The sequence below is a fragment of the Dipteris shenzhenensis genome, chromosome 15 (genome assembly GCF_047967505.1).
Source record: "Dipteris shenzhenensis isolate YYH24624 ecotype China chromosome 15, Dip_SZ_1.0, whole genome shotgun sequence".
Taxonomy (NCBI): Eukaryota; Viridiplantae; Streptophyta; class Polypodiopsida; order Gleicheniales; family Dipteridaceae; genus Dipteris; species Dipteris shenzhenensis.
This window is the reverse complement of record NC_141610.1, coordinates 37504280-37524298: the sequence shown is the minus strand read 5'-3', so window position 1 is coordinate 37524298 and position 20019 is coordinate 37504280. Positions and strand designations below refer to the sequence as shown.

Here is a 20019-nt window from a genome sequence, read left to right as displayed (position 1 = left end):
AGTGTCATGCGGAGTAGTACCACAAGGATCAAAAGGAAAGTCAGTGCCCTTCGTGGCTCCAGTGTCAGGAGCCTCATCTGCATCATGTGTATTTGCCATCTCATCCTGAGACGTATCCAAAGAACCTGGGGCATCAAACAATTCCTCGTCATCTGAGAGGTCAATGATCATGCTGAGCTTGGCAGTACCACTGTTGCGCATCTTCCACACATTCCTGTGCTCGCCACATTTAAAACATAAGTTGGCCTTCTTTCTGCTGTCCATTATTGCCTGTGTATGCTGTTTTATCTCCGTCTGCTCATTTCCAGCAGTAGCCTTGCCTCCAAGCTTGGCATCAGGATACCTGTAAGGCCTGGCATACGGCATCTTACTACCCGAGACAGTAGGAAAGCGAGGAAATGGTGCTGCTGCAGATTTCTTGTCAGTCCGCTCAGCAAACTTAGGCTTCGACTCAGCGCCATACCCCGTAGCATGCGAGCTGCCCATGGCCTTTCTGTGCTTGCCAGCATATTTAGGCTCGAATACTCTTGCAAGCTGAGCTGCCCTCTCAATTGTTTGAGGGTTATGTGCCTTCACATCTGCAACAAGAGAAGAATTTAACCCATGGATGAAACGCAACAGCTTTCCCTTTTCAGATACGTCCTACACAAATAGGGAAAGCCTCCAAAAGCATTGCAAGTACTCTTGGACCGTACCAGTCTATGACAAGGCATAAAATTCAGCCAAGTATTGATCCAATACAAGTGGAGATACAAATGTAGTGACCATCAATTCTTTGAAACCCCTCCAAGTGGTTGGTCTCTGAGGCGAATCCCTCATGTATCGCCACCATGTGTGGGCATAGTCCTGCATATGCATACTTGCAAAAATGATGCGCTCCTCCTCAAACTTGGGGTAGAAGCGAAAATAGTCTAACAGCTTCATGAGCCACTCCTCCACAACTCATTGGGAGTGCGAGTGTCCCCTTTAAACTCATGCACTGTGAGTTTGTCCTTGATATCCTTGGCTGCATAATTCTTGTGTGTGTAACCTCCAGAAGTGCGGGCATCATCACGCTTGAGGTTTACATAATCGGAGAAGGGCATCTCAAGTTTGATGGCCTCAGGTAGGGCCCTGTATGAACGCAAAGAATCTACCAACATGTCATCAAAAGTGGCTTGCTGCCCACCACCAACCCCCTGCTGCGTAGAAGCTGCTACCATCTGATGCACTGGCTACGTCTGGCTATATGTGCTCGCTGGCGGAGCAATAGGTGCATGAACCTCAAGCTGGGTCTCTCTACCAAATGCATCTCTCCGAAATGATGGCATACCAAAGGGCTGAGAAGAGGACTGACCTCTCTCCCAAGGGTGTGGGCTGCCATATAAACCCAAGCCAACTCCAGGCATACTCGCTGGTGCGGTGAAAGGAGCACTAGTCGGATGCACACCAACGGGTCGGCCCAAAAGAGACAGCTCAACCTGCATAGATGCAGAAAGCTGAGAGCCAAAAGATAGCCTGACTGTTAGATATCAATGCTTCACTCTCGTGTAACTACGCGGGAACCAGCTAACTCTACTTGTAAGCCCCCCCATATGAGGAGAAGGCATTTGAGTAGCTCAGTTATCCGGTAGGTCCTGGTTTGGACACCAGATGGGAGCCATGTGGGGCCTGATGGCTGGACGGAGTTGGCACACTGCCAACGAGGCTATATGCAAGTACGGGAAGGCATCCCATGACTGACCGCAGTGAGGGTAGACGGAGCATTTCCCGGGGCAGCCCACTCTCGAGTTGCGGGACCCGTTTGGAGCCTCAGATGATCCCGGATGGCTCTGGGCCGAACGATAACCATAGGTTAGTTGCTCTATTTTGCGCACCGGTTCTATCGTGTGGTCGGTGGCCTATTTCGGGACCGACCCCCAGTCGGCCGTTTTGGGCGAACTGGGTCGGTCACCCAATTGAGCCTAACCGACTACAACTGGTGGCTATATAAGAGAGCAAGCCCGTGAAGCCCAAATCATCACTGGCTACAGCAACCCTGATTCCTTATCATCCAGCCTCCGTCCTCTACTGTTTCTAGATCGCCATCGAAGCTTCTCTCACGAGAGCGCACGGCTGGGAGGCAGCGCCATCTATTGTATCAGTTCTACAGTAATTAAATTTTTGATTCTCCATACTATCTGCTTTTCTCTCTTGCATACGAGATCCTATTATCTGTTGAGCACAGACGTTGTATTGTTTTCTTACATGGTATCAGAGCCTGGACTCTAGCAAGAAGATTTGGTAGTGTGTTTCTGTTTGCGAGCAGATTGTGAGAGATGGCTCAACCTGCAAGACTGCAAATCCCACCGTTCGGCGAAAGCGAAAAGTTGGACGGCACTAACTATCCACTCTGGAAGTTCAAGATGAAGACCCATCCTAAGCGCATACAAGCTTTGGGATACTGCTACTGGGGTGGACATGAAGCCGGTCCTGAGACCGAATCCGGCCAATGCAGCACAACAGATAGTACCAATTGCGGATGAGATTCTCGCGTGGACAAGAAGAAATGCAGATGCACTGTGTTTTATTGTCTGCAGTGTAAGTGATTCTGTCATGGCGTTAATTCGACATGTCACCACAGCAGAGAGACATGGACTGTCTTGAAAAATCAGTACGAGACCACGAATCAGACGTGGATTCAGAATCTCGAGACTCAACTCGCGAACGAGAAATTGTATGAGTCTGAAGCGGCAGAGAAGTTCATCACCAGGGTGAAGAATCTGCGCGATCAGATGACTGCGATTGGCATCACCATCACCAGCGAGAATCTAGCATGAAGGTGCATACGGATTCTCCCACCAAAGTACGATGGTCTTGTTACGACGCTGAATACGCACAACGGAAATCTGCCCCTCAACTGCTGGATCAAAGAAAGATAAGGGTAAGGACTCTGGTAACCCATCTTCTTCTAATGATAAAAAGAGAAAGAAGAAGATCAAGTGCTTCTATTGCAACAAGGCAGGGCACGAACAGAATGAGTGCCGGAAGAAGATTGCAGATGAGAAGAACGGAGTAAAGAAAGAGTCCAGCAACAACGCGCAGGCAGTACCAGTAGAGCTGTTCATAGCAATTGAGGAGATTTGCACAGAGGCAGTTCATGTAGTACTTGCGGATGAACCGTGGATTATAGACAGTGGTGCATCGAGCCACATGACCAGTCGTAAGGATTGGTATACCTCTCTACAGCCGGTAGGGAATGACATCCTGGCAGCAGTCGGCAATGATGCAAAATGTCCAGCAAAAGGAAAAGGTACGATTGCTCTCAAGTCAGATGGAGTTGTAAAACAGTTGTCCGATGTTCTTTATGTGTCAGATATCAAGAGGAACTTGTTGTTCGTTTCTGCGATCATAGATCAGGACCTCAAAGTTCAATTCGATAAGAATGGTGCACAAATTTTAGATCTTCAAGGGAAGGTCGTTGGTAAAGGTACACGGCGCAACAACATCTACGAACTCTCAGCTTTCAGTGCTCAAGCCGATGTGAAGAACACTAAGCTGTGGCATGAGAGATTTGGTCATCTAAACCTTAGTTCTTTAAAGGAGATGCATAAAAGTGGAATGATTGCAGACCTACCAGAAATTTTAGATCTGCCCGATGTATGTGAAGCTTGCATGATGGGCAAGCAGCATCGGCAGCCCTTTCCTAAAGAGGCCAGCAGGGCAAAGGCTCCTATAGAGCTCGTTCACACGGACCTCTGCGGAAAGATGGAGACGGAACTTTGGGTGGTTCCTACTACTTCATGACGCTGATCGACGACTACAGTAGAAGGGTATGGATATACTTCCTGAAGACTAAAGACGAGGCTTTTAGTAAGTTCAAGGAATGGCATGTAATGGTCGAGAAAGAATTGGGGAGGAAGGTGAAGAAGTTGAGATCGGACAGAGGTGGAAAGTTCACATCAAGTGAAATCGAAAGTTACTACAAAAGTCACGGGATCAAGAGGCAGAAACCCCTGCCACATACATCACAGCAAAATGGAGCAGAACGCAAGATGTGCGTCATCTGCGAAATGGGCAAGAGTATGATGAAAGGGAAGATTTGCCAAAGACTTTCTGGGCTGAAGCATGTAACACGGCAGTTTACATTCTGAATCGTAGCTACACGAAGGTTGTGAACGGGATGACTCCACTGGCCTTTTCTGGTAAGAAACCTTCAGCTGCACATTTCAGAGTTTTTGGATGTGACTGTTTTGTGCATGTCCCTGATGCTAACAGGACCAAATGGGAACCGAAGAGCCGAAAATATATTTTCTTGGGCTACAATGAAGAGGCAAATGGTTACTGTCTCTATAACCCTGTTACCAAGAAGATAATAGTAAGTTGCGATGTGGTCTTCTCAAAACAGCCGCATCAATTGGAGGAGGATGCTTCCTTCCCAGACAACCAGGACCAGGATATCCATCCAGTACAACCACCAACAACAGACCAAAAACTCCCCCAACGGTGCTTGGGAGGATTCAAGATAAAGAAAAGGAAGAAGAGCCTGCAGAACCACAACGGCAATGGCCATTCCCGAAGTGGGTAAAGTAGCTTTTGGACGGCAGAGAACCTCCAGCCATTGAGGAGGAACCATCCGAACACCGCCGGCCCAAGAGATTAGAGGAGCAAAGAAGGGCGCAGGAACACTTGGTCAACTACGCTTTGATGACAGAGGTGATCCGTGCTGAAGAACCCAAGTGTCTTGAAGAGGCACAGGGTGATGATAGGTGGATGGAGGCTATGCAGTTGGAGTATGGCTCCATAATAAAGAACACTTGGGACCTTGTGGATCGACCACCAAAACGCAAGGTAATCGGCACCAAGTAGGTGTACAAGACCAAGTACAAGTCCGATGGCACGTTGGATAAGTACAAGGCTCGGCTCGTGGCAAAAGGATTTGCACAAGTACATGGTTTTGATTATCATGATACTTTTACTCCCACAGCTCGACTAACCACAATTCGCAGTGTTTTGGCTTTAGCAGCCCAAGGAAGTTCGTCCGTGTTTCAGATGGATGTAAAATCCGCCTTTTTGAATGGAGATCTCAAGGAGGAGGTATACGTGGAACAACCACGAGGTTTTGTGATCCCCAATTCAGAAGGTAAAGTCTGTAAACTGAAGAAGACACTTTACGGGCTAAAATAGGCCCCACGAGCGTGGTACCAGCGGATTGATGCCTACTTTCTACAAAACGGATTCAGGAGGAGCCCATCTGATACAAATTTGTATATCTTCAGAGAAAGAGGCAGGTGTATGATCGTGGTCCTTTATGTAGACGACCTTGTCATAATAGGGAACCATGAAGAGAAGATCTCGCAGACAAAGCATTTGGTAGGAAGAGAGTTTGAAATGACGGACCTCGGACTGATGACTTGCTGTTTGGGGATTGAAGTTTGGCAAGATCCAAAACAAATCTTCATCTCACAGCTGAAGTATGCTGGAGAGATACTGAAGGCATTTGGCATGGCTGAGTGCAAGACAGTTGGCACCCCTATGGAGGTTGACGTGAATCTCTCAAATGAGGATTCATCACCACTGGTGAACGAAGCAAAGTACAAAAGGCTTGTGGGCAGCTTGATTTACTTGTGCAACACGCGGCCGGACATCAGCTTTGCGACTTGTGTACTAAGCAGGTTTTCCAATAAGTCCCGAGAGAACCATTGGAGGACAGGGATGCGAGTGCTGAAATACATCAAAGGCACACTTGATTATGGCATCACCTATACCAAGGGCAACATCTTGACCGGATTTTGTGACTCGGATTGAGCAGGAGACATGGACAGCAGGAGATCAGTGAAAAGTTACTGTTTCTCACTTGGATCTGGAGCTGTGTCATGGGTCAGCAAGAAGCAACCCACAGTTGCTCTTTCTTCTACCGAGGCTGAGTACAAATCAGCATGCTTTGCTTCTTGTGAGGCAGTATGGTTGAGAAGGATTTTGGGAAACATGGGTGCAGTGCAGAACAAGCCTACGCAGTTATCATGTGACATTCAGAGTTGTACTTACTTTTGATTGTCTTCTCTTGTGACTTACTCAAACATTGCAATAGCCATTTTCAAAGGAGTGCTTATCAGAATGAAATACATGGCTTGATCCTCTAACCATAAATGACTCTTCACACTCTTTTTACTCCCCAAAAAATTCTCCCAACCGTTGAAAGATATCTTCACTTACATCATCAAACTCATAAACACAAATCAAATACAAACAAAGGAAACTCTTGAAAACATTTTATGCGTGCATATGAGTTGATGGAAGAAGCAGAAAGTGCCACGTGTCAACCGGGGGAGTGTTGATGATGAGGGTCTCACACCCTTGTACAATAGTCATGCCGAGCCCTCACTCTCTCCCACAAAGCCGACAGAATATGAGAGAGAGGGTTTTACACCCTTTAATATATCCAAGGCCCTCAAATAATCCCCATTTGCAAAAGGGATTACTCAATGCCATAACTGTCCACATGTTAGCCCGGCACCAAGGGCACCTACTTCAGCCATTATTCTACTTTATCTCTCTCTCTCTCCCCTCTCTATGGTGTATAATTACGATTCCTCCCATATAACCGTTGCATGATACATTGGTATCAGAGCTTCGCTCTGTAATCCAGCTTGACTACCGCAAGTGTATGGTTGTGTAAAGATCCGGAAAGATCACACATCCAAGCACCATGGAACAGGAAAGAAGAGATGAGTCCAACATCTTAAAAGACGAAGTTCCTTAGCAAAGTATGATTCTGTTAAGCCCTAAGGAGATGATGCAGAAGCTTATGGGAGCAAAATAAACTACTCTTGGCCCAGCTCAAAAAAAAACTTGGTGGCTGGAAGACAAATAAAGAGAGTTGGACGAAGCAAAGAAGCAACTTGAAGAAAAAGTGCAGTCAAGGCCTCGAGCAGTCAAAGACATCTCAGATTTTGAAAAATTGCTCTTGGTTATGCCTGAAGAACGCAAACATGAGGAGGCAATTCGACGCTCAAAAAGGGCCCTAACCGAGCAGCGGCAGTAGCAGCATCTTGACTAAGAGGCCATACTGCTCTAGCACAAACAGATGTTGGCTACTATGCACACAAGTTTGAGTGCAACAATTTCGACAGTCACACCAGCCTCCACATCAACTAAGGTTACTCCTCTCACCTAGTCCATCCCAAACTTCATTAAGTATGACGGTAAGTGTGACCACACAGCTATATTGTAGTTCATTCATCAATTTGAGGCTCATTTTCCTTTAGCACGCATTTAGGATGAAAGACAAAGTCCACCTCGCAGCCCCTCATCTCACAAGTGAGGTGGTTACTTGGTGGCAGCATTGGGTCAGTAACCATACTGACCCTAACACGCATTTGTTGCCAATTTGAAAGCTCATTTTCTGCCACCCCAGTATATGCTTAGATTGGAAGATGAGTTCTCTCATCTCTCCCACAATGGTGTGCGTTGTCTTACAGTAACAAGGTCATCACGTTGGTGCAACAATTGGGGGTGTCCGATGAAAACAAGATGAAGCAATTCATTTGAGGATTGGATTCCAACATCCATTTCCCAATACATAACTTCGACCCGCTCATCTGCCAGCATGCGTTGACCCTCGCTCAGAATCAAGAAATGATGTTGGATGGGGGAAAGCCGCAGGTCCAGAAGGATACCAAAGCCCCCGTAGCAGTCCTCAAACCTAGCGGGTAAAGGTGATCAAAAGAAGGACAACTAGTATCATAAGAAAGACGGCCAACCCTCTAGTCAGAAGGAGTCCAAGCCCAAGATGACTCCAGACGAAAAATCTAAAGCGAGTATTACAAGAGGTTACTTACAGCCTGACAAACAGAAGTGGTACCACCAAGAATATCGATGTTTCCATTGCCATCATATTGCCGAACATGGGAAGAAAGATTGTCCGAAGTTCAATATATCCAAGGCCCTCAATAATCCCCATTTGCATATGGGCTTTATCAATGCCGCAAACGTGCACTGTCAGCTAGCACCAAGGGTGCCTAATTCAGCCATTATGCAATTTCCCCATTCAAGCCAAAAGAACGTTGGCCTATATTCAACATGAGTCAGAACACAAGCTTGTCAAGTTATGTCTCTACCACAATGATGCAATGGAATTGTCTTTTATCAATAGTCGTATGACAGCTGCATATGGTAGTGCCTTAGATTGCTTGACCACCTGACCATCAATTGACCATGGTCTTCTCGCAACGCCTATTAGAAAATACCCAACAGAGAGTACACGTAGCGAAAGACTTATAGTAATGCCCAGGAGCTCACACAGTGTGCGGTGTGGGTGTGGAATCACAGACTTCTTTACTTATGTGCATACAATAGGTGTGCAGACTCATCAATAGACAATGAACCAATCAGATAGAGAAACCACCAAATAATATATTTCCGTCCACAACTATGGACACAATACAAAAGAGACAGATCCAGAGTCCCACCAATGGTGTGGTCCTCTGATCTTACCACAAAAGTCCTTCTCCTATCTGCTGGCTATCTCTAGACTAGAGTCCGCGTGCTCCACCTCGAGCGTGAGTAGACTTTCCGTCTAGAATGATCTTCTCCACCTTGCTGTCTGGAAACCAGTCTAGGTGGGCAGCTTCCTGCAAGCTAAGTCTGCAGCACAAGGTACTACTTTCTCCTTCTGACTGTAGGCCCAAAGATAGCCCTGCTGCTGCTCCTTCTGCTGGTGGAATTGCTGCTCCAGATGATACAGAAATGAGGCCTGAATGGCCCCCTTATATAGCCCTCAAGGGCCTGGCCAAAAAACCGACCCAGTCTGTACAAAAACCGACCCAGTCTGTATGAAAACCGACCACTGCTTGGGAAAAACTGCCCTTAAAAGGCTCACAATTCAGGCCTTTTATGGCCCAAACTTCCAGGGCTTTTGGCCCTCCATTCAAGGCAAATATGCAGCCTATAAAAGGCCTGCCACCTCCCCACTGCCAGTCACATTCCTTGCTGCAGATCTGAGCCTGCACTCCCTGCCATGTCTGCGCCTCTGCAAACAGTGCGCCTCCATGTCCTAGATCCTGCGCAATCTGTCCCAGACTGTCTTGCTTCTGCTCCATACTTTCCTGGCCCTGTGTCCTGCCCTTAACAGTCCTAGATGTGCTGCCCTCATGCCAGCCATGATCCTGTCTATGTGGCAGCCCCTTTCTCTCTTTTCCTGTTGGGCACTGCCCTAGGTCTCCCTCCCCCATGCTCTCCTCATATGGGGGCTTACAGATGGGGAGGTGACCTTTCCAACAACGCCCACCTTAAATCTGACATCCCCAGCTCTTTACATCTCAATAAACTCGTGATTTGACCATCTATCATTCTTTGTCACTTCCTGCCCAAGGATCTCTATGGCTTTCATAGAGAAACATCCGTCCGAAATTAAGCGCTAGATTTTGGAGCTTTAGCTATTGCTGTGTCACTTGTTTCCTCAGGTAATGACGATGTCGCTTGAGGCCTTTGGTAGGCTGCAGCTCCTTCGACAATCCCCAATATTCATTGCAAAATACTCTTTACGATTTGGAACTTCACCACAGAAAGGGTAGGGTCACCTATACCGTAAAAGGAAAACAGACCTTCACGTCAGATGATTCCATGGATGATAGATCTTTACAAATATACTTATAGAATGTAAGCTAGAAGCATTCTTCTGCACATCAAAGAGGAGGGGAAAGGGGCTGAGTGGGGTAGCTTGGATGGGGTAAGGGGGCTGGGGCTGATAATAATACTCATAAACTAACGGTAGAATTTTGCAAGATGTTTACACTTACAGTTCATACACTTGGCAGTTATTCAACACGTCATGCTCCACTCTGACGTGAATATTTACAGAGTATCATGTGTTATAAACTGTTAGAGCTTAAGACTACATTGCATGCCCACAACCAGGTGAACAAACATCTAATATGTAGAAAAGCTCACAACCAGGAGAAGTACAAGCAAGCGTGTAGAAAACTCAAGCATGCACAAATCATGCCATAAACAATTTACTTACACATGTTATTTCATGCATAAATAGAGCGTCCTGACCTGGGATCCAGAAGAAACTCCTTCGGAATATAATTGATGCCCACCCTCAAATCCGCAGCAGCCCCAAGGTCAATAATTTTGAAGGTTCTAGACTCTGAAGAAGCCATAAAAGTATTCAAATCGACAAAACCAGAAGGCACACTTGAAAGCATATAGTAAACAGCCAGCTCTTTATATTGACCTTGAGAGAATATAATATTCTGAGGCTTGATGTCACGATGTACAATGCCTGTCAAATGCAAGCCTTGCAATGCAGACAGAATCTGCTTCATGATTGTCTGTAGAATTCTGCTTTCCCTTTCCAGGTTTCTGGGGCCCTCACCTGCCCTACCGAGAATAATTTGCTCCACCTGCAAAAAGTTAAAAAGAGAACTTAGCAATTATTAGAATCATCGAGACTAAATACAAAGGCTTATTGCAGCTCAAATATGTACTTTCAATAAACCTGGACCACCTTGAATCTCTTAAGTTACCCACTGCAAAGGGTCATCAAAAGGAATGCGGTGGACCTGCTATGCAATCCACACATCTCACTTCCATGACTTACAAGAAAGAAGACTATTCCCTAAGTCAGAGTCTATAGATTTCTTATGCACAATCATGTACTTGGTAGTGAGATCATGTTCCTGATCACTAACCAATTCCAATGAACACCCAAACCAGGTAATAATAGTTTCAGCAGTAAATAATCTCAAGCAACAAGAATGTATCTGTTCTGAGTCAGTTAGGTTTGAAAGGGCCTATTTTTTCGCATTTTGGAATTCTTGTAACTTCATGATCAGTGGCAGAGACCCGTGGCAAGAGCCAGAGTTCAGCAGGATACCTGGAAGCCTCCTCTTCTCTTTCGGCAAGAGGAGACATGATGGATTGCTTGAGAGGCTGGATCACTTCTACGTTGGGGACTTGGCACTCCACAGAGGCAGCTCTACCAGGATTCTGGAAGGCACCACGATGTCAGACCACTCATGATCAGTTAGATTTTTTTGCATTTTGGAATTCTTGTAACTTCATGATCAGTGGCAGAGACCCGTGGCAAGAGCCAGAGTTCAGCAGGATACCTGGAAGCCTCCTCTTCTCTTTCGGCAAGAGGAGACATGATGGATTGCTTGAGAGGCTGGATCACTTCTACGTTGGGGACTTGGCACTCCACACAGGCAGCTCTACTAGGATTCTGGAAGGCACCACGATGTCAAACCACTCTCCAGCAGTACTTCACCTCGAGCAACCCCGCCGAGGTCTTTCCCAAAAGCATGCGCCTTAAGCTCCAGGACACGGAGGTTCGGCGGGCTGAGTTCTCCTACCACTCCTCCTAGGCCCCCAATGGGTACAGCAAGGGGACAAGATGACGAAGCAGTTCTTCCAGACCACTGGACCTCGATTGGCAGGCACGCAGTTGCAGTGTTTACGGGATCTGCAGGGCATTATGCACACTGATCCACAGGAGATTCTAGAGCTGACCACGGTTTTCTACAGTCAGCTCTTTCAGACAGAGAAAGAAAGAAAGAAAGAAAGTTTATTAAAGTCTTCGGAAGACCGATGGGTCTATGAGACTGTGAAAAACCTGATAAAATGAGCTGTGGTAGTGGAGCTACTAAACGAGCATCCACACCAATGCAAAATGCAAAAAAATACAAAATGGTAGTACTAAGTCCTAAGTACAACATAGTCATGTCGATAGTCGACTATATGTATCAATCTCAGCATCAGTATCGACATCATCATAATCATCATCATCATCATCATCAGCAGCAGCAGCAAGACATCAAGATGGATGAGGTAGTGGAGGCATGAGGTCAGCAATAGAGCGCTCTCGGCCCCTCAAGGGTGCAATCCTGGTACGTCTCCTGATCGTAGCTCTGCGTCTAACCAGGGCCACCATGACTCCCGTCGGTCGGGCACCGACCCTAAACAAGGAGGGGATGTCCCCAAGTATGATCTGTGTGTCAACCCTCTGTCTGAGCTGTCGGGTCACAAGCTCCGGGTCACGCTCATGCCGAGGTCTCGTCTCGTGGAAGTCTATGTGATCTGGCTGAAAGAACTCAGTGATAGAGCTTTGAGAGGTATCAGTCAAAGAAGAAGTCTGCTCCTGTCTCCATGCTCGGAGTATCCTCTCGAGGTGTCTAAGCATCTCATGAATGAAACCAGCCAAACACCACTGACCTAGGTAGGAGAGGAAACGGGCCAAAACCCCATAACTATCTCTGAAGAGGCAGTAGAAATGCCCTCGGATCTCATAGTAAACGGGACACCTGAAGATGAAATGCTCCTCTGTCTCAACCTCCTGCATGTCACACAATGTGCATATGCGCCTCTCCCTGGGTAACCGCTCTGCTCTGCCGCTCTCGATACGAAGTTTGTGTGAAGAGACCCGGAACTGCCGAAGAGAGATCTTCAACGAGTGGGGTAGGTGAATCTACGTGTATCCTGGTGGATCAATGAAACCCTCCGCTGTGATATGTAAGAAGTGATCTCTGTAGACGCCCAGCTTCAATGGAAGATCACTCGGACCCAACCAGGTCCGGAATGTGTGTAGCTGTAGTAGATTCTCACGGATAACCTGGTTGACCTCGTGTGATAGGAGGGGAGAGAACGGAGCATCCATGCTGTACTGGAATGGAGGTAGTCTGTCCATGTGGAGCCCTAGTCCCGCAAATCATCTCTCTGTGCGTGCATATCAGCACCTCTGTTCTCCCCCTGCTGCAAGTGCCATAGAAGAGGACAGTGCTAGCCATGGTATCTTGCTACCGGAGGTGTAATCCCCATACTCCCTGACTTGGTATAGATACGTAATGACCTAAAATGCAACATCTAGCTGTAATGGGGGTAATTCAAACTCCGCCCAAGGAACAGATGGCTTACCACGGATCATCTGTGATAACATGAGAACCTGTAGCCGCTCCACCTTGGCCCACTCTATATCCAACAAGTCTGGCCCCCAGCATGGACTGCCATACATCCCTACTGGGCGGACCAAGGAGTCAAAAAGCAACCCTTTGGTCCGCGGATCCTGAAAGTGAGAGTGGAAGCACTGCCTCTCTAGTCTAGCCAATGAAGCATATCCTCTGCTCAAGCATGCATGCATCGCGGATCTCATAGTGAAGATGGGTCAAGAAAAGACGACCCCAAGATAAGTGTATGATGAAACTATCTCAACAGGGGACCCATCAAATGCGAACTACTACTCGCACATGAAGGCTCGAGATGCACTGAAGATCATAACCTTGGTTTTACCCAAGTTGACCTTCAAATCATGAGACTCACAAAAGGACTGTAGCGCGTCAAGATGTCTCTAAAGCCCCTCTACTGAGGAAGACAAGAGAGCCACGTCATCTGCGTAAAGCAATATCCGGATCAGCATGCCCGCGAGAGAGCAACCTACCCCTCCCTGTGTTTGCATCACTGTCTCGAGATCGTCAATATAGAGGCCAAACAAGGTAAGTGATAATGGACACCCTTGTTTGAAAAAATTTTGCTTGAATATCTACCACCCGATCCTCAATTGAACAGTCACCACAGAAGTTCCTCACATATAATGCATGTTGCATTCTATTTGTTTACTACAACATGCAATACATAATCTTTACCTACCTTGGTAGAGCTTTAATTATCAGTAAACAATAGAGCTGGCTCTTTTTGTCGGCCAGTATCATTCAAGGTTCTGCCGAATCACATAACCTTACCAGTTTCCTTTGTGGCTGCTCTATATCCCTCTATCATGGATGATTAAGCATTAGTGCACTCCTTGCTGCTCGATGATATCAATCCACATCCAAAGCCGATATCTACCACCAACCCTCTACTGCACTTAAGCTAATTCTATTTCATTGCTAAAAAGTTTCCAACGTAAGAAACGACGTTGTAATTCTCCTGTTTAGTATAGCATGTAATGCATGCTCTTTAGCTACGCTGGTAGAGCTCTAATTATCAGTGAAGAAAAGAGTTCGCTCTTTTTGTTCAAGCCCAATATCATTCAAAACTCTCCTTCGTTAGATGGTCTCACAAGTTGCATTTGTGGCTGGTCTATATTCAGCTTCCATGGATTACAAAGCAATAGTGCATTCCTTCTTGCTGCTCCATGATATCAATCTCACATCCACTGCTGAAGATATACCCACAAGTAGATATGAACATATCTCCAGACGCTAAGACATATATGAGCATTGATTCAAACAAAGGCCTTTTTATTGATTTTCTGGTAGAACTTCAAAGCTGAAGGGCAGGCTCAGTATCATGAAGGCAGAACTGACATTCAAGATCATGAAGAGCTTCAGTGAGCTAGAGAGCCTAGGCAATCTGTGCAGCTCATATATATATACCTTTGTAAGACTAGAATAAGTCCAATCATACAATCATATTCTGTAAAAGTGATTTGAGTTCATAGCTCTTCTTGCTGTCTTTTATATACCTAGATGAATCTAGGAACATTCCCAAACTCATCCTCTAAAAACACAACATAGTGCAGTTTCAATCTCACGAGAGTCACTCATAAGATTGAGAACCATAAACTCCATCATGCATAGCAGGTACTAGCTACTATGACATCCCCACTGACGTCATCAGCGCCCAACAGTGCATTCAATGCACAATGGGCGGGGCGGGCATGGGTCTTAGAGGTGCAACCCACGACCCAGATGGGTGTAGACCATAGTATAAAAGTATGCTCTCACACATACAAATCCACACACCCACACATACTTGAGCATCCATTTATACAAAGTCTTCATACTGAGTTTCTGTCGGCACTCCGGAGGTGAAGGGCAAACTCAGCCATGACGAAGGCTAGCACTAAAGGAGAAGGCTAATCAAAAAGTAGTCCAAATCTCTTCATTCAAGCTACAACTGCTTGTGAAGTCTAAACGATTTCATTTTAGTCTCTCCCAAACGAGCATCTAAATCTAAATCTAGCTGGTAGGGCAACGCACCATTTACGATAGAAAGAATTGTCGCAATACCAACAGGCCGCAACTTGGACGAAACCTTCACAAGGTGAAATTTGCATGTCCGCTAATACGGCATAAGCATATACCTAGATGAATCCAGGGACATTCCCAAACTCATCCTCTAAAAACACAACATAGTGCAGTTTCAATCTCACGAGAGTCACTCATAAGATTGAGAACCATAAACTCCATCATGCATAGCAAGGACTAGCTACTATGACATCCCCACTGACGTCATTAGCGCCCAACAGTGGGTGTAGACCATAGTATAGAAGTATGCTCTCACACATACAAATCCACACACCCACACATACTTGAGCATCCATTTATATAAAGTCTTCGTACTGAGTTTCTGTCGGCACTCCGGAGGTGAAGGGCAAACTCAGCCACGACGAAGGCTAGCACTAAAGGAGAAGGCTAATCAAAAAGTAGTCCAAATCTCTTCACTCAAGCTACAACTGCTTGTGAAGTCTAAACGATTTTATTTTAGTCTCTCCCAAATGAGCATCTAAATCTAAATCTAGCTGTAGGCAACGCACCATTTAAGATGAAAAGAATTATCGCAATACCAACAGGTCGCAACTTGGACGAAAACTTCACAAGGTGAAATTTGCATGTCCGCTAATACGGCAGAAGCATATACCTAGATGAATCCAGGGACATTCCCAAACTCATCCTCTAAAAACACAACATAGTGCAGTTTCAATCTCACGAGAGTCACTCATAAGATTGAGAACCATAAACTCCATCATGCATAACAGGGACTAGCTACTATGGCATCCCCACTGATGTCATCAGCGCCCAACAGTGGGTGTAGACCATAGTATAAAAGTATGCTCTCACACATACAAATCCACACACCCACACATACTTGAGCATCCATTTATACAAAGTCTTTGTATTGAGTTTTTGTCGACACTCCAGAGGTGAAGGGCAAACTCAGCCATGATGAAGGCTAGCACTAAAGGAGAAGGCTAATCAAAAAGTAGTCCAAATCTCTTCATTCAAGCTACAACTGCTTGTGAAGTCTAAACGATTTCATTTTAGTCTCTCCCAAACGAGCATCTAAATCTAAATCTAGCTGGTAGGGCAACGCACCATTTAAGATAGAAAGAATTATCGAGAATTATCGCAATACCAACAGGCCGCAACTTGGACAAAAACTTCACAAGGTGAAATTTGCATGTCCGCTAATACGGCAGAAGCATATACCTAGATGAATCCAGGAACATTCCCAAACTCATCCTCTAAAAACACAACATAGTGCAATTTCAATCTCACGAGAGTCACTCATAAGATTGAGAACCATAAACTCCATCATGCATAGCAGGGACCAGCTACTATGACATCCCCACTGACGTCATCAACGCCCAACAGTGGGTGTAGACCATAATATAAAAGTATGCTCTCAAACATACAAATCCACACACCCACACATACTTGAGCATCCATTTATACAAAGTCTTCGTATTGAGTTTCTGTCGGCACTTCGGAGGTGCAGGGCAAACTCAGCCATGACAAAGGCTAGCACTAAACGAGAAGGCTACTCAAAAAGTAGTCCAAATCTCTTCATTCAAGCTACAACTGCTTGTGAAGTCTAAACAATTTCATTTTAGTCTCTCCCAAACGAGCATCTAAATCTAATCTAGCTGGTAGGGCAACGCACCATTTAAGATGGAAAGAATTATCGCAATACCAACAGGTCGCAACTTGGACGAAAACTTCACAAGGTGAAATTTGCATGTCCGCTAATACGGCAGAAGCATATACCTAGATGAATCCAAGGACATTCCCAAACTCATCCTCTAAAAACACAACATAGTGCAGTTTCAATCTCACGAGAGTCACTCATAAGATTGAGAACCATAAACTCCATCATGCATAACAGGGACTAGCTACTATGGCATCCCCACTGATGTCATCAGCGCCCAACAGTGGGTGTAGACCATAGTATAAAAGTATGCTCTCACACATACAAATCCACACACCCACACATACTTGAGCATCCATTTATACAAAGTCTTTGTATTGAGTTTCTGTCGACACTCCGGAGGTGAAGGGCAAACTCAGCCATGATGAAGGCTAGCACTAAAGGAGAAGGCTAATCAAAAAGTAGTCCAAATCTCTTCATTCAAGCTACAACTGCTTGTGAAGTCTAAACGATTTCATTTTAGTCTCTCCCAAACGAGCATCTAAATCTAAATCTAGCTGGTAGGGCAACGCACCATTTAAGATAGAAAGAATTATTGAGAATTATCGCAATACCAACAGGCCGCAACTTGGACAAAAACTTCACAAGGTGAAATTTGCATGTCCGCTAATACGGCAGAAGCATATACCTAGATGAATCCAGGAACATTCCCAAACTCATCCTCTAAAAACACAACATAGTGCAATTTCAATCTCACGAGAGTCACTCATAAGATTGAGAACCATAAACTCCATCATGCATAGCAGGGACCAGCTACTATGACATCCCCACTGACATCATCAACGCCCAACAGTGGGTGTAGACCATAATATAAAAGTATGCTCTCAAACATACAAATCCACACACCCACACATACTTGAGCATCCATTTATACAAAGTCTTCGTACTGAGTTTCTGTCGGCACTCCGGAGGTGAAGGGCAAACTCAGCCATGACAAAGGCTAGCACTAAAGGAGAAGGCTACTCAAAAAGTAGTCCAAATCTCTTCATTCAAGCTACAACTGCTTGTGAAGTCTAAACGATTTCATTTTAGTCTCTCCCAAACGAGCATGTAAATCTAAATCTAGCTGGTAGGACAACGCACCATTTAAGATAGAAAGAACTATCGCAATACCAACAGGCCGCAACTTGGACGAAAACTTCACAAGGTGAAATTTGCATGTCTCTAAAGTGTATTTCTCTTTGTGATTAAATTTGTAACCGTAGGATACATGGAAACCCAGATCCTTGCCAATTAGGCATTTGGAGCATTTGGAGAATGACTACATTCTGAGCAGAACAACAAGCTTCCTCAAGCCCTTGAAAGGGCACATTCACAAAGTTGATCCGTCTCAATTGACTACCTTGGATCCAGCAAGGTTCCTTGATGTTGAGCGTTAAAATATTTAAGGAAAGGGGGAAGCTGGCTCTACAAGTCTCCACATTGATGTAAATTTTGTTGGATCTCATACAATGGGATGTCGGTTTGTCTACCACTTCTCTTGTTGGATATAGTTTCTGAAAAGTGATACATGGTCTCTTACATAAAACCCTGGAGAGTTGTTGCTTGAGCAAAAAAACACTATGAATAAAAAGGCTGAATCCAGCCTAGCTTTACAAATACTCACATTGTAGGGGAAGTCCTTGCTGACCATAAGATCAGAGAGTGTGGCATCCCCTTCATATCTCCAAACGAGCCAGTATTCTTCTCCTTTTCCCTTAACTGATTTCTGCAGTACAGGCAGGCAATCACCATGTGAACGATCAATCTAAAGCCTTGGCAAACCAGTCTCACATTGGCGTACTCTATATCAAAACAACTTGGTTTTGATAGCGGCCTTAACGGTTAAGTAAAACGTTTATAAGTAGCTCTTTAAAGTTGAAGTACAAGAGGAGAGGTGAAGATTCAGTATGAAACGACCTCAAGGAAACCATATATGTAATCCGCACAAGCTTTGGAGCAGGCTCTCCGCACCCTTTCATTCATCCAAACTTCCACAGCCCCGTATTCATTTGCCTTCTTAACTACCAATTCATCAGTCTGAAACCATCAAACGAAATAGCGGTCATACTATAATGCTATCATCAGCTGTAAAGGACACAGCATACGGGAGAACGTAAAAGACCTTATGTACAGGCAGTGCAGCTGTTTACTAGTTATGCGTTCAGAAAGGTTCGCCACGCCTGCTTGCAAAAGAAAAGAGCAAAGGCAAGCCGCGTGTCCAAGCTTTCAATTGAGAAAGCGGTCACCTTTCCCTGCTGTCTCTTTGAGAAAGTAGCTTTGTACACTGTCCCGAACGCTCCTTCTCCCAGCTTTTTCCCCAAGACGAAATCCTCCTGATGATTATGATTAAACGAATCCATGTGATTGTTGAATAGATGACGTCTTCTTCCAAGCCGATATTTTGCGGAAGCTCTGCCAAATGCTTAGACAAACGATAAAATTCAATCATAAACACACCTTTTTATAAGTAGGCCGAATCAATTGCTCCAAAGGGGCTAACAAGAACATATCCCAGAACCCCGGTGCCACCCCAGGTGTGGCCCAGAGATAGGACGCCACTATGAAGGTGAGTAGAACTCCAGGAGGAGTAATGTTCAGTCCATTCGTACGAGGTAAAGTACTACGATACACCACGTCGCCGCACTCCATCACGGTGCACGGAAGGCCTACGCCTACGCCCAGCACCACCCCGTGCAGAGAGTCCATCCAATCCAAGCTAGCTTCGCAACTGCAATCCCTTCGCCCATTCAGAACCGTCCTCCGTTCCCCAATTCTTAGCGGGACGCTGCCTTCGATCCACGACTTGGCCAAGCTGCGGAGGCGATGGTAGCTGCGGTTGGTGCAGGGGCCGGGGTGAAGAGGGACGCCCAAGGGGAGGAGGTGGGGGGGGGGGGAGACAGAGGCGATCGCCATGGGGAGGGGAAGGAAGGAGAAGGAGAAAAGAAGCGGAAGGAGGGAGGAAACGATCTAACCCATGAAGGAAGATGGAATTAGAGAAGAATATGGAGGTGGGAGGGGGATTTTTCGAGTGCTGGAGTCAAGGTCTGAGCAACGCCATAGCCAGAGCTACTGTTCTAAGCAACGCCATAGCCAGAGCTGCTCTTCTTCTTCTTCTTCTTTCTTCTTCTGATGAATGAACTGAAGAATGAAAGAAGATGATTATCCAGTCATTCTGCCACGTGGACCCCTCCACCTTGGACTTCCACGTGTATGGCCCTCCTTCACCTTACCCGCCACCTTGGCACCGCTTCCACCCTCGTCCCTTTTTATTCTCCCGCCAATCATGTTTCTCGAATAAGACGTGTACGGCAACCTATCCTCACACCCCTACGCTATTTGCCCCTCGGACTACACCACAGCCACCCCTAG

At 45.8% G+C, this 20019-nt stretch overlaps 1 protein-coding gene across 1 annotated transcript in view; it reads right to left on the bottom strand.

Annotated features, from left to right (window-relative positions):
- STN7 (Serine/Threonine kinase domain protein) overlaps positions 1 to 19771 on the bottom strand; it is a 45072-nt gene extending 25301 nt beyond the window's left edge. Inside the window, exons 1-6 of the mRNA XM_087385757.1 lie at positions 19108 to 19771; positions 18897 to 18983; positions 18568 to 18687; positions 18275 to 18376; positions 10199 to 10367; positions 10018 to 10111 (exon numbers count right to left, since the gene is read on the bottom strand). Of these exons, the coding sequence (XP_087241883.1) occupies positions 10018 to 10111; positions 10199 to 10367; positions 18275 to 18376; positions 18568 to 18687; positions 18897 to 18983; positions 19108 to 19563 (1028 nt within the window). The 5' untranslated portion in view covers positions 19564 to 19771. The remainder of the gene's footprint in view (positions 1 to 10017; positions 10112 to 10198; positions 10368 to 18274; positions 18377 to 18567; positions 18688 to 18896; positions 18984 to 19107) is intronic.
- Positions 19772 to 20019: the final 248 nt, after the last annotated feature.